Below are 27,351 nucleotides of genomic sequence, written 5' to 3' on the forward strand. Positions count from 1 at the left end.
CCAGCGCGCCCATCCTGTCACTCGGCCCTTCCCGCCAAAGCATCTGGTGTCAGCATTATTGTATCCCAAGCATCTGGTGTCCGCATTATTCTATCCCTATACTTAACACCACCTTTCCCCCTGCCCCTTGAGTCCAACAGCAGTCTCTTCCCCCTCTGCCTGGGGGACAGGGACAGAGTGCATGTGAACAAAGTCCCCTCTCTTCATTTCCCAAAACCCCAGAGAAGGACCTAAGGCCGCTTTGGTTTCAAAGTTATAATGCATGGTTTAAAAGAGAGAAAAGGAAAAAAGACACAAAGCTGGTTACAGGTCTGAGGGAGTCTAAGGAGAGAAAAATAGAGGGAGAGTAAAGGGGGGACAAATTTAGGGAAAATCCAGTGGCCCAAAATCCCAGTATCCCACCCACAGCCCAGCCCTTGGAGCAGGAGTGAAGAATTAGATCAGTTTTGTACAAGAGTTTTTAAAAAAAAATCAAATCACAACAAAGCTGACTTGGCTTCTCTTTTGAGCCTCCTGGATCACCGTATGTCTGTCACTCTGGCCAGTCCTGCCTCTTCACAAACACTGGTTCGGCTCTCCTAGGCTTCCGCCTGTGTCCCAGTCTGGGGTTTCCATGGAGTGTGAACACGAAGTTAAGAGTGAGGCTGCTTCAGAGCCCCCGGCCCATGTGTCCATCCAGACTCCAAGTGGAGTGTAGGGCTCCCAGGGCAGAGAGGGGTGGGAGGGGCAGACCCTGCCCAGGCAGTCCTCACATTGGACAGGGCATCAGACGGCATCCCAAGGGCTCGCCCTCCCTTTCCCCCCCACCCCAACTCAGGTGGAGGGGGAGCAGCTGTCACCAGAGCCGATGTTGGTGAAGGTTTCGGCTCAGCACGGAACGAACATCAGCGGTGAACCTGGGGTGACAATAACTTGCATTGGTAGAGTACCTTATAGTTGATACCCTCACAACACTCTTGTAAGGTGGCATCACTGGAGATGTGGGACCTAAATTATCACCATATTCATGATTAGATAGGTTCAATTTGCCCACAGCCTACTAGCTAAAGTGATGAGCTTTGAAGTAAGAAGACCTGGGTCCAAATGTTAAATTCTTAAGGGAACAGAGTTAAAACAGGACAAACGTTTTTTATTCCCTCTGAGGATCCCCCACCTCCTCCTTTCTTGAGATATCCAAGTGTCCAGAGCCCACTTCCCTTACCTGAGGGCATCCAGCATTGGGAGCAGGTTGAGAAGGGCTGTGTCGCTGGGGTCACTGAACCAGGATTTGATGGGGATGGCATTGTCTAGGGTGGGTGAAAATGCAGATGAGAAGAAACAGAATTCAAGAGAGACTGGGTGTTTTTCTCTTCTTGGAGGGAAGGAGGAATTATTATTAAAAATATATGCCTCCCACTACCGGAAGTCAACAACCTAAGTAAAACTTTCCTGATTTATGCTCCGAAACTAAGTTTTAATCACCAGATCTCATACCTATTGATGCTTCTAGTCAAGCTTACTGCCATTGTGCCTCACTTGAAACACACTTGGCCAGGCACAGTGGCTCACACCTGTTATCCCAACACTTTGAGAGGCCGAGGTGGGAGGATCACTTGAGCTCAGGAGTTTGGGTCCAGCCTGGGCAACATAATGAGATCCCTTCTCTACTAAAAATCAAAAAATTGGCCAAGGGCAGTGGCTTACGCCTGTAAGCCCAGCACTTTGGGAGGCCGAAGCGGGCGAATCACGAGGTCAGGAATTCAAGACCAGCCTGGCCAACGTGGTGAAACTCCGTCGCTACTAAAAATACAAAAAATTAGCTGCGCATGGTGGCAGGTGCCTGTGATCCCAGCTACTTGGGAGGCTGAGGCAGGAGAATCGCTTGAACCTGGAAGTCAGAGGTTGCAGTAAGCCGAGATCACGCCACTGCATTCCAGCCTGGGTGACAGTGTGAGACTCTGTCTCAAAAAAAAATAAAAAATAAAAAAATTAGCTGGGCATGATGGTGCACGCCTGTAGTCCCAACTACTGAGAGGCTGAGGCAGAAGGATCACTTGAGCCTGGGAGATCGAGGCTGCAGTGAGCTATGATCATGACACTGCACTCCAGCCTGGGAACAGAGTGAGACCCTAACTCAAAAAATAAATAAAAATAAATTTTATTTTTATTTATTTATTTTTTTTTTATTTTTTTGAGACAGCGTCTCGCTCTGTCACCCAGGCTGGAGTGCAATGGTGCAATCTCGGCTCACTGCAACCTCCGCCTCCCGGGTTCAAGCGATTCTCCTGCCTCAGCCTCCCAAGTTGCTGGGATTACAGGCGTGTGCCACCACGCCTGGCTAGTTTTTTCTAGTTTTAGTAGAGATGGGGTTTCACCATGTTTGTTAGGCTGGTCTCGAACTTCTGACCTCGTGATCTGCCTGCCTCGGCCTCCCAAAGTGCTGGGATTACAAGCATAATCCACCGTGCCCAGCCAAAAATAAATTTTAAAAATGAAAAAAATGATATAAGAAATCCGACTTATGAAACGGACATATATGGTATCTCATTTGAAACACAAAAATAACTTGCATTTCGACTTAGAGCAAAGTAGGGATAATCTAGGGAATCCCAGCTCTCAAGGACCAAAGCCCAGGTCTCCTGCAAAAATACCTTCTCAGAACCATGTTCTGGTCCTGCCAGACTCACCACCTTCCCCCGTACCTGGATGGCTCCTGTAAGCCCCTGGGGAGTTATCCAGGATCACAATGCTGGAGAGGTCACTGTGGACCACAGAGAGGTCCTTGATGTAGCTGCCCAACTCCAAAGTGCAGTGCTGGAAGGCAGGGGATCATGTAGCAGGCCTCTCTCCAGGATACTCTCCTCAAACCCAGATCCCTCCCTGGTGGCCTCCCTCCCAAGCCACACTCTTAGACTGGGATTCTAGCTTACCTGTCTGTAATATCTCCTCTTAAGAATGCTTCTGCTATTGTCCAGTTTATCTGCCACAGCAGAGCCATAGATCTCCATGCTTGCTGTAAACACCACCAGCTCGTACCACTGGCTCACCTGAAATAGATTGGGGGAGAGGGCAATGCCATACAAGGTGATGATTCCTTTAGACATACAGTTATCTTTCAGAAGGGCAACGGCATAGTCCTTCAGGCCTTCCATCAACATCAAATGTCTCTGAGGACACGAAATTCTGAACCCCCAGCCCAAACCTCCAAACTCAGTGTTAGGCATCCTACACTCTTATGATTCAGAAATGCAAGAACAAAAGAGAAAGATGCCAGCGGAAAAGAATTACATCAGCACAACAAATGAACCCCAAGTACTGAAAGCCACTCCCCTACCATTCCACAGCCTCCCCTCTAGAAAACTGCTCTTACCCGTTTCTCCTCACCCCTTCCTCCAAATCCTCCCAATTCCCAGAGCCCTAAAACCATTCCTTCATTACAGAGCTCCCTTTAGCTCTCCAAAACTCACCACTTCCAGGAAGAAATCCACATGGGGCCTCTTATGTACGAAAAACCGGACAGGATGTTTGTCTATTACCACCTACAGAGGAGCAAGATGGGCTGGGGGATGTCATGACCACCACAACCCAGGCCTAGAAAACGCCCCACCCATCTGCTTCCCTCCTCCAGGCTGACACTGGTGCCAGCGGATGGAGACAGATGTTCTGGGACGGGGAAAGGGCGTCCAGGTTTGGGCAGAGGAACAGATGGAACCATTTCATCACTCCCCACTGCCACACACCTTGAGGATGAAGTCAGGAGGCGTACCAGGCCGGACTGTGGGCCTCAGGACCCCATCATGGTGGGAGTGAATAAGTGTCTCATCCAGATCCAGCACCAGGATCTTCCTCTTCACCTGGGCTGAACCAGAGTGGGGAGGAATAATATTGACCGACCTCTGACCCAGAGCTGGCCCCTACTTCACCCTAAAGGAGGCTTCCCACCACATACTTACCTAGCCGATTCCGGGACACAGGAGATAAGGGGAGGATATCATATCGAACAGTTTGGTACTGAATTACCTACAAATAGCACAAAAGAGGATTGAAACCCTTGATAAGGAAGCCTTCCCCAGTAACAGTAACAGGGAGCACATAATGAACATTTACCACAGGTACTATGTATGTAATTTAGGCTTATTTCTTCTTCTTTTTTTTGAGATGGAGTCTCACTCTGTTGCCCAGGCTGGATTGCAGCGGCATGATCTCGGCTCACTGCAACCTCCGCCTCCTGGGTTCAAGCAATTCTCCTGCCTCAGCCTCCCTAGTAGCTGAGACTACAGGCGTGCACCACCACGCTCGGCTCATTTTTGTATTTCTAGTAGAGGCGGGGTTTAACCATATTGGCCTGGCTGGTCTCAAACTCCTGACCTTGTGATCCTCCTGCCTTTGCCTCCCAAAGTGCTGGGATTACAGGAATGAGCCACCATGCTGGCCTTTTTCATTTAATCCTCAAAACAACCCTATTACTGTTATACCTGTTTTAAGGTTAAAGAAACTGAGGCCACATAGCTAGGAATTAAGTTGTTTCTCTCCCTAATTAAAATGAAAACTCCATGAGAATATGATTTGTCTAGATCATGGCTGTATTCCCAGTGCCTAGAACACAGTAGCAAAAGTGGTCAGTTAATATTAGTAGAATCAGCTGGGCGCAGTGGCTCACGCCTGTAATCCCAGCACTTTGGGAGGCCAAGGCAGGCGGATCATGAGGTCAGGAGCTCAAGACCAGCCTGGCCAATATGGTGAAACCCCGTCTCTACTAAAAATACAAAAATTAGCTGGGCGTGGTTCGCGCGCCTATAGTCCCAGCTGCTTAGGAGGCTGAGGCAGGAGAATTGCTTGAACCTGGGAGGTGGAGGTTGCAGTGAGCTGAGATCGCACCACTGTACTCCAGCCTGGGCAATGGAGTGAGACTCCCTTCTCAAAAAAAAAAAAAAAAAAGTAGAATCAATGAAGTGATAGAGCCAGGATTGTACCAATGCAGTTCAACCCAAGAACGTGCCCTCTTTTCTTTTTTTTTTTGAGAAGGGAGTCTCACTCCATTGCCCAGGCTGGAGTAGAGTGGCGCGATCTCAGCTCACTGCAACCTCCACCTCCCAGGTTCAAGCAATTCTCCTGCCTCAGCCTCCTAAGCAGCTGGGACTATAGGCGCGCGAACCACGCCCAGCTAATTTTTGTATTTTTAGTAGAGACGGGGTTTCACCATATTGGCCAGGCTGGTCTTGAGCTCCTGACCTCATGATCCACCCGCCTCGGCCTCCCAAAGTGCTGGGATTACAGGCGTGAGCCACCACCCCCAGCCGAACCTGCCCTCTTAACTGTGATATTATCCTGCTACACTGAACAAAGAAACGACCCCCACAACGCAACCTTCACCCCAAGAATTATTTGTAGCAACTACCATCATTGGGAACTAAGTGCCTCAGATTCCCTAGTGCACATGGAGTAGGAGTCGGGAGGAGATCCCTGGGTCCTTAATGGGAATATAGAATGAGGGAATCCAGAGGTTGTCAGGTCAGCTAAGTTCCTCTGGCTAGAAGCCACCAGGCCTATTTTAACCAGCCACCTGTCCACTTCTGTCCCTTCTAGCCAAGTCACAAGTTCAGAGAACCTCAGTCCTCTGAACAGTCTCCTTATCCTGGTACCCAGGGTGAGGCAAAGAACACTGGAAAGCCCCTGCCAGGCTGACTGGCAGGGTCTGGAGGAGGCCAGAGTGAAGTCAGGGCCGTTAAGTGAGAGGTGAATAAGGGACAAGGACGTCACCACCTCATCCAGCTCTGCTTCTCCAAGCATTCTCTAGGGGCTATTTCCTAATACGCACATCTCCCCATACAAAGCCTGGCAATTCCCTCCTCCACACTTTTCTTCAAAGGCACAAACCCTCTTCAGTGCATACCTAGGCCCCAAGCCACACCAGAACCAGGTTCTCCCTTCTAAACCCACAGGGCTCTCTCCCCCTAGTCAAGATCTGCCCTTCTTTTCTCCCTGGGCCATGATGAGGTCTGAAAGAGCTCCAGTGTCCAGCCTTGCTATCTCGGGTTGCATATGCTGGGCATGTAGGGAATGCTCCAAGCATCTGCCAGAAGCGGGGTGGGGAAAGAAACCAGATTGGAAGGGAAGGGAGGACAAAAGGCTATGGGGTCAGTGCTGCCCAAAGGAGAGCAATTTTGGAAGTAACCTGTGGATGAGCTGAAGCACCACTGCATATGCCCAGAAAAGTGATGTGTTGGAGCGAGAACGTCAGAGAAGACAGCAGTCAACCCATAAAGAAAACCCCTGGAGGCCGGGTGCAGTGGCTCAATCCCAGTACTTTTGGGAGGCCAAGGCGGGCAGATCACTTGAGGTCAGGAGTTTGAGACCATCCTGGCCAACATGGTGAAAACCCGTCTCTACTAAAATTACAAAAATTAGCCAGGTGTGGTGGCAGGTGCCTGTAATCCCAGCTATTCGAGAGGCTGAAGCAGGAGAATCGCTTGAACCCAGGAGGTGGAGGTTGCAGTGAGCGGAGATGGCACCACTGCACTCCAGCCTGGGCGACAAAGCGAGACTGTCTCAGAAAAGAAAAGAAAACCCCAGGAGATAGCCCCACACATATCCCAGCATCTCTGACCCTAAATTTTTCTTGGCTCCTAGCTCTTGTCTCGGGGGAATAGCGCTGCTGCCTACAGCCACAACCATCCTGTACTGTTCGCGCCCTAAATCAGGAAGTGGAAGCAGACTGGTAAAGGACAGAATGAACCCAAGGCCAGACCCATTCTCCCAAATCAGTTAAATCAACCACCACTACCACTGAGGGCTTTCTGGAAATTCCCTGGACCCCAGGTCACCCCAACCTGGGTTTATTCTTTCAAATTGTATTGAGGTATGCTAAGGGGTACAGACCACAGTACAGACCCAGAACCTGTGTCTCCGCTTACTAAATTCTCCCCAGACTCCTTCCGAGGATTCTCCCTGGTGGTGGTGAGACCACAAGAGCACATTCATTTAAAGTGCTGTTAGCTGAAGGACCTCTGACCTTGGAGAAAAGCTAAGAGGGAGGGGACCCAGAGATGCTTGGGTCCAGACAGTTTCCCTCAGAATGCTAGGCTCTCCTGGAGAAGCAAACGTCCTCATTTTCAAGCCCTACAACTGCCCAGCGCTGTCCTCTGACAGGGACACCCAAACTTCAATGGTGGGCACAGCACCCACCTTGAACTCCCTCCCACAATTAAAGAGGCCCATCGTAAAAGCATCTGCTTTAGTCTTCAATAAATCCAGATACCTACACTCACACTATGAAATAAATTTTCACAGCCTTTTTGGAGGAATTCTCTTAATGGGAACCGCAGGCGTTTCTCCTTCACACCCTGGGCTTTCCCAAGTTCCAGTCCTTGTTTGTAACGTATGCCCTCCCACCCACCTCCACCCTTGACACACAAGTCTGTCTCTTCCTTGCTATGGGACCAAACACACACCGAGGTTCCAAATAGGGTCTTTCACAAGCCCACATCCACAGATCCGGCTGTCATCAAACAGGTGTTCCCCGCCTCTCGGTTTCTTTAGCAACAACTCCAGCTTCCTTAAAGAGCGCCCCACCCACCACCTTAGCCCCCAAGAGTTGCCAAATCCTGTCCCATCTAGCCCCATCAAAACCCCCAAGGGCAAGGTTCTATTACAAGGGTCTCCCACCTCGCCCCGCTTAGGGTGCCCAATTCTCTGGCGAGAAAAGCCCCAGCCAGGATTCCCTTCCTAGGCCCAGAGGCCCGACACTCCGAAAACCCCTGAGCACCACGGACAGACGTCCCCAACACCGCCAGCGCCCACCCTGGCTCACCGTGCGGATCTGCCTCCGCAAAAGGTAAATGAAGAAGCTCCAGAGCTTGGCGGCGAAGGCCACGAACGTGCGCAGCCCCAGCAGACACTGCGTCCGCATCATCCCGATGACCCCGGCACCGCCGGCCCCGGGGCCCCCGCGGCCCAGCTCCGCCAGCCCCCCGGGGGCAGCCCCCCGCCGCCGGGAGGGGGAACGGGGGCCCCGAGTGGCAGGAGAGGCTGCAGAGAGGGGCACGGAGCGGGCGGCTCAGAAAGCCACCCCTGGCGAGGGGAAAGCCCAGCGGAACGGGGAGCTGGGGGACAGGCGTGGGCAGCCCGCGGGGGCCCACATGGGCTGGGAGTGGCACCGACGGCTTCGGGGAGGTTGCGGGCCGAGACAGGTAGGGCTAGGATGGGGTCCTCCGAGACCAGGAGGGAAGGGGAAGGATAATTGGGGGAGGGGGCAGTGGGGGAGGGGGCTAGGGAAAAGGGAGGAAGGGAAAAGGGAGGGGGAGGGGGGAAAGCGGAGAGTGGCCCGCTGCGCAGGCGCGCTAGGGGGCTGCCCGCAGGAACGGGGAGGGCGGGGGCAGCGGCGCGCAAAGGGCCGCTGCAGCGGAGAACGGGCCTGCAGAGCGAAGGAGCAGGGAAGGAGGGGGAGGGGGAGCCGGAGGGCGCGGAGCGCTGGGCCGGAGCGGCCTCCCCCTCCCCGAGCTCGGGGGTCCTTTAGCCGCTAGGGAGCGGGGCTGCAGCCTCTGCAGCTGGGTTTCCCACTCTGACAGGCGCCATTTTACCGTCCAAAGGACTCCCTGTTCCTGTCTTTCCCCCTCCTCTTCCCCTTTGACACTACTTCCGGTGGTGACGTGTATTCGCTTCACCGGGACTAAGTTCCTCCTGCGCGGTCTATGGGGGGTAGGTATAAGGAAAGCCAAAAGCACTCCAAACGAGGCTGCAGTATTGCGCACGCGCAGAAGGTGGCCGCGGGGCGGGGCCTGAGGCGAAACAGGCCCCGCCTCAAACTGCGTGGGCGGGACGAGTGACGTCACTTGGCCCCGCGCTTAGGGCCCTTGAGGGGGACTTGTGGGTCCTCCTTCCCCTCCCACTGACAACTGCCCCAACTGCTCTTCCCGCCCCGGTCACAGTGAAAATGTAGACGGGGTCGTTGTCCGTACGACTGTGCGCCAGGGCTCGGGGAGGGGCGCCCTCCGCGTGAGCGCCCCCCTGGGAATATTGAACATAATCACCTCTCATTCCAGACTATGTTAGGTCTTAATGGTGGGAGGACGCCCGAGTGCTCCGCCCGTTTCACCCCGAGGGGGCGGGACACTGGGTCATGACGCCATCAGAGGGCGCCAGAGCAGGGACCGGACGCGAGTTGGAGATGTTGGACTCGCTGTTGGCCTTGGGCGGCCTGGTGCTGCTTCGGGGTGAGAGCCAGAGGCACGGGGCGGGGGGGGGGGGGGGGGGGGGGGTTCGGGCCTGGCTGAGGGGACGGAAGTGGGCAGGAAGGGCCAGGGGTCACAGGCTAGGTGTGGAAATCGCGACGGGTTCGCGAAGGCGGTAATCCCAGCGCTCTCATACTCTTTATCCGTCTCTTGCTCTGCAGATTCCGTGGAGTGGGAGGGGCGCAGTCTCTTGAAGGCGCTTGTCAAGAAATCGGCGCTGTGGTGAGTATCCCACAGTGTCTCCCCGGCCTACCCTGGATAGGGCACCTGTGCCCACTCTTTGACAATCCCTTCTCATCTCTGCCTTAGTGGGGAGCAAGTGCATATCCTGGGCTGTGAAGTGAGCGAGGAAGAGTTTCGTGAAGGTTTTGATTCTGATATCAACAATCGGTAAGTACCAGTTGGAAGAGATTTGATTAAATTTGAGACCTGTATTGCTAAGGAAATTTCTTTACAACAAGCGCAGAACCTGGTATGTAGTAGCAGTTCCTTAAATATTCATTGAAGAATTGGATATGGGTCTTTCAGGAGGCAAGAATTAATAAGAGGAGTGATGAGTATTTGGGGAGTCCAAAGCAAAGATCATAGAAGTCGAGAGAGAAATAGCCTGGAGATAGGGAGAACATGTGGGAAGGGTATTGCAGTAATCCATTAATCCGGGTTCACTCTTTAAGGTACATATGTACCGAGCACCAACTATAAACCAGGTGCTGTGCAAGATACTGGAGACGGCAGTGAGTGAGACAGACCTGTTCCTGACCTAATGAATTTTAGGGAATAATGGTAGGAAGTGATAGAGGCCTAGTTTAAGGCAGTGGCAGTAGAGATGGAAAGTTTAGAACACATGTAAAGGACTTTAGTGGGTAGAATTTCCAGGATTTATTGACTAATATGGAGGAGAAGAAAGTATTGAGATAAGGAAGTCCCTAAACCCAGCCGCATGCCTGATCAGGAGACATTAAGAACCATTAGTAGGATGCTTTCTACTTCCTAGTCCCAGCAACTCAGTGGATGATAATAGTAGTTTACATCTTATCTGTTGAGCCTCCAATTTTGCATCAGCCGTTGTTGTGATAGAGGCGGTGGTGTATGTTAAGATGGCATTCCATGGCTGGGCGCGGTGGCTCACGCCTGTAATCCCAGCACTTTGGGAGTCTGAGGCGGGTGGATCACCTGAGGTCTGGAGTTCGAGACCAGCCTGACCAACATGGAGAAACCCCATCTCTACTAAAAATACAAAAAATTAGCTGGGCATGGTGGCACATGCCTGTAATTCCAGCTACTCAGGAGGCTGAGGCAGGAGAATCGCTTGAACCCAGGAGGCAGAGGTTGCAGTGAGCGGAGATCGCGCCATTGCACTCCAGCCTGGGCAACAAGAGCGAAACTCTGTCTCAAAAAAAAGACGGCACTCCACAAGAGAACCAGAAGATAGAAAAGAGATATCTGGGAAAAAAGTTCTGCTACCTATGCCAGTCTCCCTTTCCTGAGCTGTTTTTTCTGTAGTTGTTACTCCTTGACTTAATTCTTGACTTTCTTTAAGCTGTTCTACAGGCAGGACCAAGTCTCACGTCCTCTGCTTTCTCTTTTTTCATCCAGGGTGATAAACTTTAGGTGCCACACACAGGAAATATTTGATAATGGTGATAACTAACATTTATCAGGCATATACTATGTGTCAAAAAGCACTGTGCTGAATGCTTAGAGGTTGGCATCTCATTTCACCAATGAGGCAACTCTTAGAGATAATGTATCAGTTAGCTGACCTTGGGCAAGTAGCAAAGCCAAGCTTGGAGATCAGGCTGTCAGACACCAAAGTCTGTGCTCTCAATCACTGTATGCTCTCTCTCAGTAATTATCTTTCACTAATATTTAGGATATTCATAAAAATTGAGAAAACAGCCATAAAGATCAGAGGATGAACTTTGTGATCCTCTGGGGGAAGGGGCAATATTATATTGTGTTTTATTTTCCCTTTGCAGGCTGGTTTACCATGACTTCTTCAGAGACCCTCTCAACTGGTCAAAAACTGAGGAGGCCTTTCCTGAGGGGCCGCTGGGAGCCTTGAGAGCCATGTGCAAGAGGACAGATCCTGTTCCTGTCACCATTGCTCTCGATTCACTCAGCTGGCTGCTACTTCGCCTTCCCTGCACCACACTCTGCCAGGCCCTGCATGCTGTGAGCTATCAGGACTCTTGTCCTGGTGAGACCCCTCCTTCATTGTTTCCCCTCATACATCTCCCTCTGCCAAGGAGTGTGCCCCTTTTCCTTTCTACCCTAGAAGAAACATCTGGGTTCTCCAGTCAGACCTTTTTTCATTTTTTTGACCTTTTTGTCTGTTTTTTTTTTACTTCTTAATGCCATCTACCATTTGCTTTTTTTTCTCCAAGTTATTTTTTTACTCATTTGTTTCACTCATTCATTCATTTAACAAATCAATAGTAAATACATAAAATGTGTCAGGTACAATTCTAGATAATGGCAAAATACAGACTGTAGCTGGGTCCTTGCCTTCCAGGAGCTCGAAGTCCCATAAAAGATGGAGATAAGTAAACAGGCAGCTACAAGATGGTCTGATAAAGGCCATGATGATACAGGACATGCACAGGGTACCTTAAAGAAGGGCACTCTCGGCCGGGCGCAGTGGCTCACTCCTGTAATCCTAGCACTTTGGGAGGCCGAGGTGGGCAGATCACAAGGTCAGGAGATCGAGACCATCCTGGCTAACACGGTGAAACCCCGTCTCTACTAAAAATACAAAAAAAAATTAGCCGGGCTTGGTGGCGGGCACCTCTAGTCCCAGCTACCCGGGAGGCTGAGGCAGGAGAATGGCGTGAACCCGGGAGGTGGAGCTTGCAGTGAGCTGAGATGGGCCACTGCACTCCAGCCTGGGCGACAGAGCAAGACTCCATCTCAAAAAAAAAAAAAAAAAAAGGCAGTCTCTTGAAGAGCAAGAGGTCATCCAGGCAAATTTGGCTGTGCAGGGGCACTGAGACTAGCCTTGAAGTGCACTGTGGGTACTCGAATGGACTTAGGAGTCAGATGCCCAGCTTTGTATTAAGGTGCTTGATCTCTCATTGCTTCACTTTCCCCTGTATATGGGGGAAGGTACAAGGGAAGTATTAGGATGAACCACTATATTGCCATTTCTTAGGTTAAAAGTTGCTAAATATTGTCTGGGCGCAATGGCTCACGCCTGTAATCCCAGCACTTGGGGAGGCCAAGGCGGGCGGATCACCTGAGGTCAGGAGTTGGAGACCAGCCTGGCCAACATGGTGAAACCCTGTCTCTACTAAAAATACAAAAAATTATCTGGGTGTGGTGGTGCACGCCTGTAATCCCAGCTACTTGGGAGGCTGAGGCAGGAGAATCACTTGAACCCAGGAGGCAGAGGTTGCAGTGAGCTGAGATCACGCCACTGCACTGCAGCCTGGGTGACAGAGAAAGACATCATCTCAAAAAAATAAAAACAGTCCGGGCGCAGAGGCTCATGCCTGTAATCCCAGCATTTTGGGAGGCCAAGACAGGTAGATCACGAGGTCAGGAGTTCAAGAGCAGCCTGGCCAAGATGCTGAAACCCCGTCTCTACCAAATACAAAAATTAGCCAGGCGTGGTGGCACGCACCTGTAGTCCCAGCTACTCGGGAGACTGAGGCAGTATTGTTGAGCCCGTAGCAGGGGTTGCAGTGAGCCGAGATTGCGCCACTGCACTCTAGCTTGGGCGACAGAGCAAGACTCCATCTCGAAAAAGAAAAGAAAAAAAATTGTTAAATGTCAGTGATTTCATACGGTTTGACCTAAAAACCCTGGCCTTTGTAAGGATTCAAACATTGTGTTAAAGCTTTTAGCATAGTACCTGACACTCTCTAAATGCTCCCAAAAAGGGAGGCAGAGAATTGAAGGCACTGACTGAGATCTTGGGAAGTTCCAGAAACTACAAGTACTTCCGTGTGTAAGAGATGAGGCTGGAAAGTAAGTGGACACCACCTGCTGGAAGCGTTCATTCCATCCTGAAGGCAGAGGAGCTGCTGAAGGATAGAAGTTAGAGCAGTGCCTTGATCAGCTTTACACTGGGATGATAGAGGAGATTAAGGTGTGGGCTGGAGGAGGCTCAGAGCACGGTAGTGAGATTGGCCAAGGGACGTCAGGATTTTGGCAGCACTGTGATGGAATTGTGAGGCTCTCTCCTTTCCTCTTCACTGTTAGCTCCCAGGCCACCAACCTGAATGTTCCCTACTATCCTACATTTCTTGTCCTCCTCTAGGTGACAGCTCCTCAGTGGGGAAAGTGAGTGTGCTGGGCTTGCTACATGAAGAGCTTCATGGACCAGGCCCTATGGGAGCTCTCAGCAACCTTGCTCAGACTGAGGTGACCCTGGGCGGTACCATGGGCCAGGCCTCGGCCCACATCCTGTGTCGGAGGCCCCGACAGCGCCCAACTGACCAGGTCAGAAGAACCAACAGAGAAGGACTGGAAACGGGGGACAGAGAAAGGGGTGGCACGATGGGAAGAACAATGAAAATGCTGATGTTTCAAGGAGACTTTAATAGAAATGGGGTTTCACTGTGTTGGTCAGGGTGGTCTCAAACTCCTGGGCTCAAGTGATCCTTCCACCTCAGCCTCCCAAAGTGCTAGGATTACAGACATGAGCCACTGTGCCCAGCCCTCAGTGAGACCTTTTTTTTAAAAAAAGCTGATTTAGGTATTTCTCTGTTTTCTATCACTCACTTCATTTAATCCTCTCAGCTATGGTTAAGGTAGATTGTTTTATTATCACCATTTTTCAGGCTGGAAAGCCAGTCCAGGGAGGGTTTTTTTCCCTTGGGGTTTTTTTGTTTGTTTGTTTGTTTGTTTGTTTGTTTTTTTGGACAAGGTCTCACTGTTGCCCAGGCTGGAGTGCTGTGGTGCAATCATAACTTACGGCAGCTTTGACCTCCCATGTTCAAGTAATCCTCCTGCCTCAGCCTCTGGTGTAGCTGGAGGTGGGAGCACAGGCATGTAGCACCACATCCAGCCAGCTTTTTAGTTTTTTATACAGATGAGATCTCACCCTGTTGCCCAGGCTGGTCTTGAATAACTAGGCTCAAGCCATCCTCTGGCCTTGGTCTCCCAAAGTGCTGGGATTACAGGTGTGATCCACTGCACCCGGCCCAAGGAGGTTTAAATTTAAGTCACTTACCAAGGTTATAAAGTGTAAGTGGGGCCCAGGCGAGGTGGCTCAGGCCCATAATCCCAGCACTTTGGGGGGCCGAGGTGGGCAGATTGTGTGAGGTCAGGAGTTCGAGACCAGCCTGGCTAACATGGTGAAATCTCGTCTCTACTAAAAATACAAAAATTAGCTGGGCATAGTGGTAGGTGCCTGTAGTCCCAGCTATTCGGGAGGCTGAGGTGGGAGAATCACTTGAACCTGGGAGGCGGAGGTTGAGGTGAGCCGAGATCATGCCACTACACTCCAGCCTGGGCAACAGAGTGAGACTCCGTCTCAAAAAAAGAGTAAGTGGGCTGCTCTGCCTAAGGAGTCGCCATCCTTTTATTCCTTTACTTCCTTAATCAACTTGCTTCCACTTTTGAAAATAAGAGGCGGGGCGCAGTGGCTTACACCTGTAATCCCAGCATTTTGGGAGGCCGAAGTGGGCAGATCACCTGAGGTTAGTGGTTCGAGACCAGCCTGGCCAATATAGCGAAACCCCATCTCTACTAAAAATACAAAAATTAGCTGGGCGTGGTAGCATGTGCCTGTAATCCCAGCTACTCGGGAGGCTGAGGCAGGAGAATCACTTGAACCTGGGAGGCGGAGGTTGCAGTGAGCTAAGATCACGCCACTATACTCCAGCCTGGGCAACAAAGCCAGACCCTGTCTCAAAAAAAAAAAAAAAAGTTGAGGGCAGGAGCTGAAAGCAGTCAGTTAAATAGGTGATTGGGGGCTGAGGATGTGAGGTCCTGGAGTCTGTCTAGTTTCTTCAGTAAGATGAAAAAAACTCTTTTCTTTTTTCTCTCCAGACTCAGTGGTTCTCCATCCTTCCGGACTTCAGCCTGGATCTCCAAGAGGGGCCCTCTGTAGAGTCCCAGCCCTACTCCGATCCTCATATACCCCCGGTATCTAAGAATGCCAAGGCCAGAACAAGGAAATGTTTAGTGTCTGGTCAAGGGAGAGAAAATAAAAGCTGCAGAGGTTGGGGGTGGGGTCAGGGATTCTAGGGATGGGGCAGAGTGGCAGCATCCTTTGTACCTACAGGTGGATCCCACAACTCATTTGACCTTTAACCTTCACCTGTCCAAGAAGGAGAGAGAAGCCAGAGATAGCCTGATCCTGCCCTTCCAGTTCAGTTCTGAAAAGTAAGGTTGGGACCTGGGTACGTGGATCCCTGAGTAGAGCCCAGCATCTGGGCCGTGGAGAGGTGGGGCAACAGGTTATTGATTAACCTGACTTTATAGGGACTGAAGTCCACCTCCAGAGACAAGTCCAAGTTCTTGATCCACCCATTCCCCCTATAATGGCAGAGGACCTTTATGTCTCTTTTCTCTCCCTTAGACCCTTGGGTCACAGCTCCAGTTGTCCCCAGAGCACCCTGGGCCTGGGCTGAGCCAGACCAGACCCTTGGGAGGTGGCCCTATCCCTAGGCAGTGGTGCTAGGAGGACAGAAGGCTATATGGGCGTGGCAAAGGCTGGTTAACAAGGGCTTAGTACATGCCTGCTGTTCTGTGCCCAGTATGTGGGTGGATGAAGCAAGACTACAAGATCCTTGCCCTCAAGCTGCTAGGAACTTACGGTTTTATTAGGAGAGCAGTACAAGGGTATCTATCCCAGTACCAAATGGTGCTTCAGCTCTAACATGGAGGTCAGAGAAGGGGACTTGGACCAATAAAATGACATGGAGGCCTAACAGGTTGCCTGAATGAGAGTCACAGTCACCTGGAAGAAAGTATCCAGACCCAACCTGTTAGCTACCCTCAGCAGCACCAAATCTTCCCTTCTCAGACAGCAGGCTCTCCTGCGGCCTAGGCCAGGGCAGGCTACCAGCCACATCTTCTATGAGCCGGATGCCTATGATGACCTGGACCAAGAAGACCCAGATGACGACCTGGATATTTGACTGGCCAGATTTGATTAGATTGTAATTGGAGGGGGCGCGGGAAGACTTTGGGCCCAGAACCATCTTTCTGTTGTTTGTGTTAGCCTTACCCTGTCCCTGCCCCACCTTGGTTCCCCTTGTCTATGGAGCCCCGCCTTGTGAGCCAGGGAGCAGCGTCTCATCAGGACAGAAGGTAGGATGAAGACATGGGGTAATGTGAGAGAGTAGAACACCCCCGTACCTAATAAAAATCTTTATTTTTTTATTAAAAAAGAAGTACTTTGGTAGCTATTTAAATAAGAGGGGGGTGGGAATGGATGTCGAGATACGAGCACCTGCATCTTTTAGTCAATTGTCAATGGAGTCAGTTGGGTGCTAAGTGTTCTGAACCGAAGTAGGTGCACTAAGGTTCCAAGCTCCCTGCAAGGATCTGGACGGGAGGAAAGCAGAGGCCCTGAAGGGAAAAAAGCCTGCTTCCCAATACTTATTTTTTATTACTGTACAAAAAGCACACTCTCCCTCTTTTTGTCTCTCCCACCAACAGCCCCACCCCCCAACCCAAGAGGACTATACATGGAGTGCAGGGACAGAGTCACCAGGAGGCCTTTGTCCGGCACCCTGCCCACAGGCTGAGCTCAGCCCCGGCCGTTTCAGGCATCTAGACACTCCCATAGCCTGTCAGGCTGGGGCGAGGAGATCCCAGGTCACACATACTCCTTGGAAGAGTTGGACTTAGGGTAAGAGCGGGGTGCACGGTACCCAGCCTTGCTCTCATTCCCAGGACAGGAACAGGAGAGCAGTGCACCTCCCAGGATGACTAGGGCAGACCCTGCCCAGCCAATAAAGATGGCAGGGCCAAACTCATACCTGTGAAGAGAAGGGGGTGGTTAGAAACCCTGGCGTGCCTCGGCCCTCCTTCCTATTCCAGGACCCCAGACCTGTCCCCTTAGGAGGCACGGTTCCCAGACTTACTTAATGTTGGTAGGGATCAAAGGGTTATAAAAGTCTGTGACAATCTGATGGCCATACCAGGAGCAAGCTACCAAGGCGGCAAGACCTGGAGAGAGAATGAGGGTTTCGGTATAGTGAGGCCCCAAATGGGCGCCTTGCCCAGCCTTGCTCCTCCCAGATGGGAGAACCCGGGGGCTCACCTGCCACGATGAAAATTATGCCTCCACCCATGGCTATACGGGCCTTCTTCACTTTGTCGTCTCCCCCACAGCGCGTGCACTTCATGCCCATCGTGGCCACAAACATGGCCAGGAAGCCCAGCACCAGGGAGACCACCATTAGGGCTCGAGTGGCCTGCAAGGCCGCTGCGGGCGAGGGGAAAGGGCGCCGTCATTGCTGGAAATGCAGGCGGCTCCAGCCTTCGTGCCGCCGGCCGCGCCCACTAACCGCTGGACCTCTTCTGTCCGGCGCCGTGTTCTGCCGAGGGCCAGGGGCGCCCAGGTGTCCAAGGCCTGGGCCAAGCGGGCAGGTCCCCGCCCCTCCCGACAGCACGGCCTTCCTGCTCCCGCCCCGCCCTCTCCGCTCAAGGATCCGCCCGGGGCGCCGGGGTTTCGGTGAAACTGCCCTGGATAGGGGGAAGGGTGAAAGGGTGCAGCGAAGAGAAGCCGAGACGGTGGTCCGAGCCCCGCGCGGCGCACATGCCAGCCGGCGTCCCTGCTCTGAGCCAGCTATCGAGGCTACCGGGTTTGTGGCTTCGGCTAATCGGCCGATAAGATTAGAGGCAGCAGGCGGCGGCCCACTCTGACCAGCCGCACCGTCCTTCGGCCCTCGGCGCGCCCCGTGCCCCGCGCCCCGGGGCCATTTCTGTCTGAGAAAAGGATGGGAGATGACGGAGGCCATGGCCTGCCCGGGAATGGAGGAGGGGATGGCCCCGGCCTAAGCACCGCTGCTCCGAGCCGCGGACGAGGCTGGGTTGGGGGAGGAAGAGGACCGTGGGCGACCGAGGTGCGCGCCCACGTGCAGCCGCCGGAACCCCGGCCCGCTCCCGCCCAGCCCCGCCGCCCCCAGCCGACCACTTCCTCGCCCTGCAGCTCCCCGGCAACCCAGGGCCCCCAGCCGTGGGGCCTCGGCTCTCCCACGCGCGCCACCCCGCCACCTCGGTCAAGGGCGCGTCCGCCCCGTCGGTCCCGCGGCCTTACCGGACAGGGCGAGCACCGAGTCGTACATTTTGCAGCTCATCATCCCCGTGCTCTGCGTGACGCAGTCCATCCACAGCCCCTTGTACATGGCCTGGGCCGTGATGATGTTGTCACCCGCATAGGAGCTCATCTGCCACTGCGGGATGGCGGTGCAGGCCACCAGACCCACCCAGCCCAGCAGGGCCATGGAGAAGCCCAGCAACTGCAGGCCCGAATTGGCCATTTCCGCCCTCAGAAAACACTGGAGGCGGCGGGCGGGAGACCCTACAGTAAAACAAACGACACTTGGGGGGCAGCCCCACAAAAGAAAACTTGAGGTGGAGTTTTCCGGTCACCCAAAGAGACAAAAAGGGTTTGGGCCAGGTGAATGCAAATCTTGTCACCAAACTACACACAAATCGACCCCTCCAGTGAAGCGATGGCCTCGCGGCAGAGGGAGTAGGATACGCCGGGAGGCTGGTTCCAGACAAAAGCGGTGGTCCCCGAAGGCCAGGCGGTTCCCTCCGGGCGCTCTCGGCGACCCTAGGCAAACAAAAGGTGGAGGGGCCGTCTGGGCGCGGTTCTGAGCGCCGGCAAGTCCCAAAGTATCCTGGGCTGTAGGTCCGAGGCTGCGGTGCGCAGCAGAGGTGGCTCGGAGGTGAGCCAGCAGGTGCGGGCGGACAGGTGGGGCGCACCTGAGTATATGTAGGGCGTCGGGGGCGCGGCCCGCGGGCCCCGGGAGCGCGGGAGGGGGAGGCGGGACCGGAGGGGCGGCCGAGGATGACCTGACGTCACCGAAGGGACACTCACCTGAACCGGAAGTCGTGGCCCCCACCCCTCCTTGCCCAGGTGAGGAGGAAGAAACCTGAGCACCAGGGTCACGCCCCTTCGCTTGCCCGGTTTTGACCGCCGCTGGGGAGGACGCGGTGGTTCCCCAGGAGTCCCAAGCTCCGAGTCAGCCCCTCCGGACTGGATTTCCCTCGAACACCGGGAAGCCCCTTCCTTTCTTCCCAACAGGTGCGCCTGGGACGCTGCGGGGCGCCCCTGACCAGCCTCGGCGCCGCCCTTTCCCCGCCGGGTTCTGTCCAAAGTGCTCTCTCCCCGGCCCTGCTTTCGCCCCCACCCGCTGCTCTCCTTTTTTTTTCTGCCTCCTACCCTGGTCGATCCCACCTTCGGGGGCCCTGGCCCGATCCCTGAGAGTCGCCCCCTTCAGCACCCTCTTCAGTGTCCCGGTTCTCTGGCTCCGCTACAGACACCCGGCTTAGCGTGGCTCCCCAACAGCCCCACCTTCCTGTGCCCCCATTCCAACCCAACATGATTTACAGCCTGAACCCTTTGCACTCAACCTCCCCACCTACCACTATCCCCTCCGGCATCAAGGCTCCTAACTGGAGGAAGAAACCACTGGGACCTAAAGCCGGCCGAGGGTGGGGAGCAGGGTGAGGGCTAGGTCAGAGTCTTGGCCACACCCATCTTTCCCCTCCCTTAGAGTCTTTTCAGACCTATCCTCCACCTTTCCCACCCCTCCCCCACACTCGCCCGTTTCTCTTTCCCTCCCGGGCCTGGGCTTGGACTGCCAATTGCTGTGCACTCCCTCACGCCCTCACTGTTCTGTCCTCCCTATAATCTGGCTCTCTAAGGTGGTCGTCCATGGTCCCTCACCCTGCAGTCCTGCTATCTCTCCCCAAAGCATTGCTCCCTCCTTCCTCCCGGCACCCCTTCCAGCCTTTTGCTCCTTCCTCCTTCATCTTTGGTCATCTCCCCTTCCTGCCTTTCCTGCTTTGGAGCTTCCTATTTCACTCCTTGTCTTTTTTTTGTTGTTTGAGAGGGGGGAGTCTGTGTTACCCAGGCTGGAGTGCAGAGGTGCAATCTCGGCTCACTGCAGCCTCGCCTCCTGGGCTCAAGCGATCACCCCGCCTCAGCGTCCCCAGTAGCTGGGACCGCGGGTGCACACCACCACGCCCAGCTAAAGTTTTTGTATTTTTGGTAGAGAAGGGTTTTCACCATGTTGCTCAGGCTGGTCTTGAACACTTGAACTCAAGCAATCCCCCTGCCCCCACCTCCTAAAGTGCAGGATTACAGGCGTGAGCCACCGCACCCAGTCCACTCCTTGTCTTTTCGTTTACCTTTGCGCCTTGTCTCCAGTCTCCTTGGAACCCAGCATCAGCAATTAATCTTTCTTTCGTCTTAGGTGCACACTGCACTTTCCCCACCCACCCTGCCCAGTTTCCTCCCAATCTTCCTACTACCCTCCAACCTCCTCATACTTCTCAGATTCTCACATACCCTGCTTATTCTGGCTCTCTCTCATTTCATTTTCCTCTCTCCATTTTTTACCTCAACTCTCACGTTTTTTATCTTTGTTTTGCCCTCTCAAACATTTCTCTGTCTTTCCTTTGTTTATTCGCTAAACATATTAAAGTCCCCCTTATGCTAAGCTAATTGACCTGCTTTTGTATAAAATGAAGACTTTCATGAACTCTTTTTTTTTTTTTTTTTTTTTGAGACAGAGTTTTTGCTCTTGTCGCCCAGACTGGAGTGCAATGGTATGATCTCGGCTTACTGCAACCTCCACCTCCTGGGTTCAAGTGATTCTCCTGCCTCAGCCTCCCAAGTAGCTGGGAGTATAGGTGCCCACCACCACGCCCAGCTAATTTTTGTATTTTTAGTAGAGACGGGGTTTCACCGTGTTAGCCAGGCAGATCTCGAATTCCTGACCTCAGGTGATCCAAACCCACCTCGACCTCCCAAAGTGCTGGGATTACAGGCGTGAGCCACCGCTCCCAGCCATGAACTGTTTGTTATTCGTTTTTATTGTTGTACTTTTGGATTAATGGTACTTTTCTGGATTAATGTACTCTTAGAGGCAGGGTCTCACTCTGTCGCCCAGGCTAGAGTGCAGTGGTGCAATTATAGCTCACTGCAGCCTTGAACTCCTGGGCTCAAAGGATGCCCCCCCACCCCCCAACAAATAGCTTCAATTACAGCCATGTGTCGTCATTGTTCTGGCTTTGTTTGTTTTTTGAAACAGAGTCTCGCTCTGTCACCCAAGCTGGAGTGCAGTGGCACGATCTCGGCTCACTGCAACCTCTGCCTCCCGGGTTCAAGCAATTCTCCTGCCTCACCCTCCCGAGTAGCTGGGATTACAAGCGTGCACCACCACGCCCAGCTAATTTTTTGTATTTTTAGTAGAAATGAGGTTTCACCATGTTGGCCAGGCTGGGCTCAAATTCCTGACCTCAAGTGATCTCCCTGCCTCAGCCTCCCAAAGTACTGGGATTACAGGAGTGAGCTACTGCAACTGACTTTCCTTTTTTTTTTTTTTTTGAGACGGAGTCTTTCTCTGTCGCCCAGGCTGGAGTGCAATGGCACGATCTCAGCTCACTGCAACCTCCGCCTCCCGGGTTCAGGCCATTCTCCTGCCTCAGCCTCCTGAGTAGCTGAGACTACAGGCACCCGCCACCACGCCCGGATAATTTTTTTGTATTTTTTTAGTAGAGACGGGGTTTCACCATGTTAGCCAGGATGGTCTCGATCTCCTGACCTTGTGATCCGCCCGCCTTGGCCTTCCAAAGTGCTGAGATTACAGGCGTGAGCCACTGCGCCCAAGCTGGAGTGTAATGGCACAATCTCAGCTCACTGCAACCTCTGCCTCCCAAGTTCAAGCAATTCTCCTACCTCAACCTCCCAAGTAGCTGGGATTACAGGCATGTACCACGACACCCGGCTAACTTTTTGTATTTAGTTGAGATGGGGTTTCACCATGTTGGTCAGGTCGGTCTCGAACTCCTGACCTCAGGTGATCCACCTGCTTCGGCCTCCCAAAGTGCTGGGATTACAGGTGTGAGCCACCGCGCCCGGCCCCGACCTTTTTTTTTTTTTTTTCCGATGGTGAGATTTTCTTTTTTTCTTTTTAATTTTATTTTATTTTGAGACATAATCTTGCTCTATTGCCCAGGCTGGAGTGCAGTGGTGCGATCTCGGCTCACTGCAACCTCCGCCTCCCGGGTTCAAGCAATTCTCCTGCCTCGGTCTCTTAAATAGCTGGGATTACAGGCGCGCACCACCACGCCCAGCTAATTTTTGTATTTTTAGTAGAGACGGGGTTTCACCATGTTGGTCAGACTGGTCTCAAACTCCTGACATCGCGATCCGCCCGCCTCGGCCTCCCAAAGTGCTGGGATTACAGGCCTGAGCCACCACCCCCGGCCTTTTTTTTATTATGTTAAAAGACTAGTCAGATGCAGTAGTGAGAAAGCAGCGAGGGTGGAAAAAGAAGTTCCGTCTGTAACTGACTGTGAACAATCAATTGAAATAATTCACTACCTTCAGATCAGCTGAGATTTTCTTGAAAATTTTCCTTTAGCTCTAAAGGAAAATATTTGTCATCACTTAACTATATCCAGCTTCTCTCCAAACTCACTGCCGCCACGCCACACCAGCCCAAGACTGGACACAGCAACTGCCTCCAAACCAATCTCCCTTCCACACTGGTCATTTTAAACTCTATTCTCTGGAGTGACCACTTCTTACTCACTCAGAGCTTTGTCATTTCCTGTTTAAAATCTTTCAGTTGGCCGGGTGCGGTGGCTCATGCCTGTAATCCCAGCACTTTGGGAGGCTGAGGCGGGCGGATCACGAGGTCAGGAGATCGAGACCATGGTGAAACCCCGTCTCTACTAAAAATACAAAAAAAAAAATTAGCCGGGTGTGGTGGCGGGCGCCTGTAGTCCCAGCTTCTCGTGAGGCTGAGGCAGGAGAATGGCGTGAACCTGGGAGGCGGAGCTTGCAGTGAGCCAAGATCCCGCCACTGCACTCCAGCCTGGGCGACAGAGCAAGACTCTGTCTCAAAAAAAAAAAGAAATAAAATAAAATAAAATAAAATCTTTCAGTGACACTCGTGTTCTTGCCAGTAAGTGTCACACCATGGCTGACCTGACTGCCTCAGCCACACTGGCCTTCTCTGTTCCTGCCCACTGAATTGCCTTTGTACAGTCTGTTCTCTGGGTCTGGAAGCTCTTCTCCATCCACTCCCACCCACCTTCCTCTATCCAGCTAACCAACTAATCCTTCAGCTATCCCTCAAATAGCACTTCTTTTAGAAAGCCTGGCCTGACCACCCCACCCCAAACTGAGTCAGATCATCTGCATAGTGCTCTCACGGCTACCAGTACTTTGCTTTCAAAGCTCTTATCACAGTTTGAAAATACTGTATTTACTTTATGTACTTATTTATTCAATGTCAATATCCCCACTATACTGTATGCTCCAAGAGGGTAGAGATGTGTCTGGATTTTATCACCAATAAATATTTGAGGAATGAATGAATAAATTGCAAATAAACAATATTTTCATTCACTGTTCAACAAATATTTTCTTTTTTCTTTTTTCTTTTTTTTTTGAGATGGAGTCTTGTTGTGTCACCCAGGCTGGAAGGCAGTGGCACGATCTTGGCTCATCACAACCTCTGCCTCTCAGGTTCAAGCGATTCTTGTGCCTCAGCTTCCCAAGTAGCTAGGGTTACAGGCACGGACCACCATGCCCAGCTAATTTTTAAAATATTTTTGGTAGAGATGGGGTTTCACCATGTTGGCCAGGCTGGTCTCGAACTCCTGACCTCAGGTGATCCGCCCACCTTGGCCTCCCAAAATTCTAGGATTACAGGTGCGAGCCACCACACCCAGCCCTCAACAAATATTTTCTAAGTGTCTATAATGTGCCAGACATGGCCAGGCACAGTGGTTATGTCTGTAGTCCCAGCTACTCAGGAAGCTGAGGTGAGAAGATCACTTAAGCCCATAAGTTCGAGGCTGCAGTGAGCTATGATCATGCCACTGCACTCCAGTCTGGACAACAGAGGGAGATCCTGTCTCTTAAAAAAAAAAAAATGGTGCGGCCAGGTGTGGTGGCTTATGCCTGTAATTGCAGCCCTTTGGGAGGCAGAGGCAGGAGGATAACGAGGTCAGGAGTTCGAGACCAGTCTAGCCAACATGGTGAAACCCCATCTCTACTAGAAATACAAAAAATTAGCTGGGTGTGGTGGCAGGGGCCTGTAATCCCAGCTACTCGGGAGGCTGAAGCAGGAGAATTGCTTTAACCTGGGAGGCAGAGGTTGCAGTGAGCCAAGACCGCATCACTGTACTTCAGCCTGGGCAACAGAGCAAGACTCTGTCTCAAAAAAAAAAAAAAGGGGGGGAGACCAAGCATGTTGGCTCATGCCTGTAATCCCAGCACTTTGGGAGGCTGAGGCGGGGGGATCACGAGGTCAGGAGTTTGAGACCAGCCTGGCCAACATGGTGAAACCCCGTCTCTACTAAAGGTACAAAAAATTAGCCGGGCGTGGTGGCACACGCCTGTAGTCCCAGCAACTCTGGAGACTGAGGCAAGAGAATCCCTTGAACCCGGGAGGCGGAGGTTGTGCGGTTGCAGTGAGCCAAGATCGCGCCATTGCACTCCAGCCTGGGCAACAGGCTGTCTCAATAATTTAAAAAAAAAAAAAAAAAAAAGGCTGGGCGCTGTGGCTCACACCTGTAATTCCAGCACTTTGGGAGGCCGAGGTGGGTGGATTGCCTGAGGTCAGGAGTTCGAGACCAGCCTGGCCAACATGGTGAAACCCCGTCTCTACTTAAAATACAAAAATTAGCTGGGTGTGGTGTCAGGTGCCTGTAATCCCAGCTACTCGGGAGGCTGAAGCAGGAGAATTGCTTGAACCCGGGAGGCAGAGGTTGCAATGAGCCGAGATCGTGCCATTGCACTCCAGCCTGAGGGACAAGAGTGAGACTTCGTCTGAAAAAAAAAAAAAAAGGACCAGGCACTATAGTTGACCCTGGAGATACAGCAGGAAACAAAATGGATAAGGATACTGAACTCATGCAACTTATTTTCTAGAAGGAAGAAGCAGACAATAAAGACATAAACAAAACGGTGCATGTTTTGAAAGCAATAAAGCAGTGTAATCTGATGAGGTCGAATCTACTCTAGGATGAGGTTAGAGAGAACTTTTTGAGGAAATGACTGTTAAATAATTTGCCAGTGGCCAGGCACAATGGCTCATGCCTGTAATCCCAGCACTTTGGGAGGCTGAGGCAGGTGGGTCACCCGAGGTCAGGAGTTCAAGACCAGCCTGGCCAACATGGTGAAAACCCGTCTCTACTAAAAATATTTTTAAAAATTAGCCGAGCATGATGGTGTGTGCCTGTAATCCCAGCTACTCGGGAGGCTGAGACAGGAGAATCGCTTGAAACTGGGAGGCAGAGGTTGCAGTGTGCCAAGATCATGCCACTGCACTCCAGCCTGGGTGACAAGAGCAAAACTCCATCTCAAACAAACAAAAAATAATAATAGTAAGCCACGAGGGAACCATATTATAGGCAGAAGGAACAGCAAGGGCAAAGGGCAAAGGCCTGCTGTTGATTGCCCCTTTGAGACTCATAGTAATTAATTTAAAGCAGAATTTCTCAACCTTGACACTGTTGACATTTTTTCTCCTGCTATCTCTTGGGCTAGATAATTTTTTGTTGTCCCATGCATTATAGGATATTTAGGAGCATCTCTGACTTCTATCAATTAGATGTACCCTCCCCTGCACCTAAGTGTGACAAAAATGTCTCCAGACGTTGCCAAATGTCCCAGGGAGGAGAGGAGTAAAATGGGTCCCAGTAAAGCGTGACTGGTGAGCATCATCATGGATTTTTTTTCCTCTAATAGCCTTGAAGTAACTAGTTGGATAAAAGGATCCAAGTAGGGGCCGGGCATGGTGGTTCACACCTATAATCCCAGCACTTTGGGAGGCTGAGGTGGGCGGATCACCTGAGGTCAGGAATTCGAGACCAGCCTGACCAACATGGAGAAACCCGGTCTGTACTAAAAATACAAAACTAACCAGGTGTGGTGGCATGTGCCTGTAATCCCAGCTACTCGGGAGGCTGAAGCAGGAGAATCACTTGAACCTAGGAGGTGGAGGTTGCAATGAGCCGAGGTCGCACCATTGCGCTGTAGTCTGGGCAACAAGACTGAAACTCCTTCAAAAAAAGAAAAAAAATGGGATCCAAGTACATGAATAGTTGAAATTAACTAGGGTTGGGTGTTACTAAAAAGAGGAAGACGGAATTTTACAATATTTTCTTTTTTTTTTTTTTTTTGAGACGGAGTCTCGCTCTGTCGCCCAGGCTGGAGTGCAGTGGCGCGATCTCGGCTCACTGCAAGCTCCGCCTCCTGGGTTCACGCCATTCTCCTGCCTCAGCCTCCCAGTAGCTGGGATTACAGGCGCCCGCCACCACGCCCAGCTGATTTTTTTGTGTGTTTTTAGTAGAGACGGGGTTTCACCGTGTTAGCCAGGATGGTCTTGATCTCCTGACCTCGTGATCCACCCGCCTCGGCCTCCCAAAGTGCTGGGATTACAGGCGTGAGCCACCGCGCCCGGCCTGGAATTTTATAATATTTTCACGAGAGTGATTGTGTTAGATTATAGATATAAATTGGGTAAGAGAGAGAGCAAACACAAAAGAGTTGGTGGATAGTGAAAAACTGGTAGGATCAAAAGTTTAGAGGTCCCCATGAGGTGAAAGAAGTGAGGATACATGAGTCTGGACATGGTGGCTCATGTCTGTAATCCCAACACTTTGGGAGGCTGAGGTAAGTGGATCACTTGAGCTCAGGAGTTGGAGACCAGCCTGGGCAACATGGCAAAACCTCACCTCTACAAAAAAAATACAACAGCAAAAAGTTAGGCAGGCATGGTGGCTGGCACCTGTAGTCCTAGCTACTCGCTCGAGAGGCTGCGGTGGGAGGATTGCTTAAGCCTGGAAGGTCGAGGCTACAGTGAGCCATGATCATTCCACTGCACTCCAGCCTGGGCAACAGAGGGAGACCCTGTCTCAAGAAAAAAAGAGGCCAAGTGCAGTGGGTCAAGCCTGTAATCCCAGCACTTTGGGAGGCCGAGGC

The 27,351-nt window shown here is 52.0% G+C and overlaps 3 protein-coding genes across 6 annotated transcripts; 1 reads left to right on the top strand and 2 right to left on the bottom strand.

Moving 5' to 3' along the window:
* Nucleotides 1–240: 240 nt before the first annotated feature.
* On the bottom strand, nt 241–7,923 carry CTDNEP1 (CTD nuclear envelope phosphatase 1). 2 transcript variants are annotated; one of them, XM_019013130.4, is made up of 9 exons: nt 7,790–7,923; nt 3,933–3,999; nt 3,720–3,838; nt 3,447–3,518; nt 2,910–3,026; nt 2,682–2,793; nt 1,202–1,286; nt 840–896; nt 241–602 (listed from the first exon to the last, which is right to left on the bottom strand). In XM_019013130.4, coding segments are annotated over exons 1-9 (732 nt in total). In that variant the 5' UTR covers nt 7,892–7,923; the 3' UTR covers nt 241–601. The 2 variants fall into 2 exon arrangements, with proteins under 2 accessions (XP_018868675.1, XP_018868674.1); XM_019013129.4 differs by having other exon boundaries at nt 241–896.
* A 735-nt stretch (nt 7,924–8,658) lies between these two features.
* On the top strand, nt 8,659–16,552 carry ELP5 (elongator acetyltransferase complex subunit 5). Its single transcript, XM_019013131.4, has 8 exons — nt 8,659–9,191; nt 9,371–9,431; nt 9,519–9,599; nt 11,189–11,409; nt 13,471–13,652; nt 15,207–15,302; nt 15,442–15,542; nt 16,186–16,552. Exons 1-8 carry the CDS (start codon nt 9,098–9,100, stop codon nt 16,298–16,300), a joined length of 951 nt encoding a protein of 316 aa, XP_018868676.3. The 5' UTR covers nt 8,659–9,097; the 3' UTR covers nt 16,301–16,552.
* A 198-nt stretch (nt 16,553–16,750) lies between these two features.
* CLDN7 (claudin 7) lies at nt 16,751–19,829 on the bottom strand. 3 transcript variants are annotated; one of them, XM_019013132.3, is made up of 5 exons: nt 19,767–19,829; nt 18,430–18,951; nt 17,431–17,595; nt 17,252–17,336; nt 16,751–17,146 (listed from the first exon to the last, which is right to left on the bottom strand). In XM_019013132.3, the coding sequence occupies exons 2-5, from the start codon at nt 18,650–18,652 to the stop codon at nt 16,984–16,986; spliced, it is 636 nt and encodes a 211-aa protein (XP_018868677.1). In that variant the 5' UTR covers nt 18,653–18,951; nt 19,767–19,829; the 3' UTR covers nt 16,751–16,983. The 3 variants fall into 3 exon arrangements, with proteins under 3 accessions (XP_018868677.1, XP_018868679.1, XP_018868678.1); XM_019013134.4 differs by having other exon boundaries at nt 19,219–19,793; XM_019013133.4 differs by lacking the exon at nt 19,767–19,829 and adding an exon at nt 19,104–19,190.
* Between the last annotated feature and the right edge of the window lie 7,522 nt (nt 19,830–27,351).

Source organism: Gorilla gorilla, chromosome 19, assembly GCF_029281585.2.
Source record: "Gorilla gorilla gorilla isolate KB3781 chromosome 19, NHGRI_mGorGor1-v2.1_pri, whole genome shotgun sequence".
In the NCBI taxonomy this organism is placed as follows: Eukaryota; Metazoa; Chordata; class Mammalia; order Primates; family Hominidae; genus Gorilla; species Gorilla gorilla.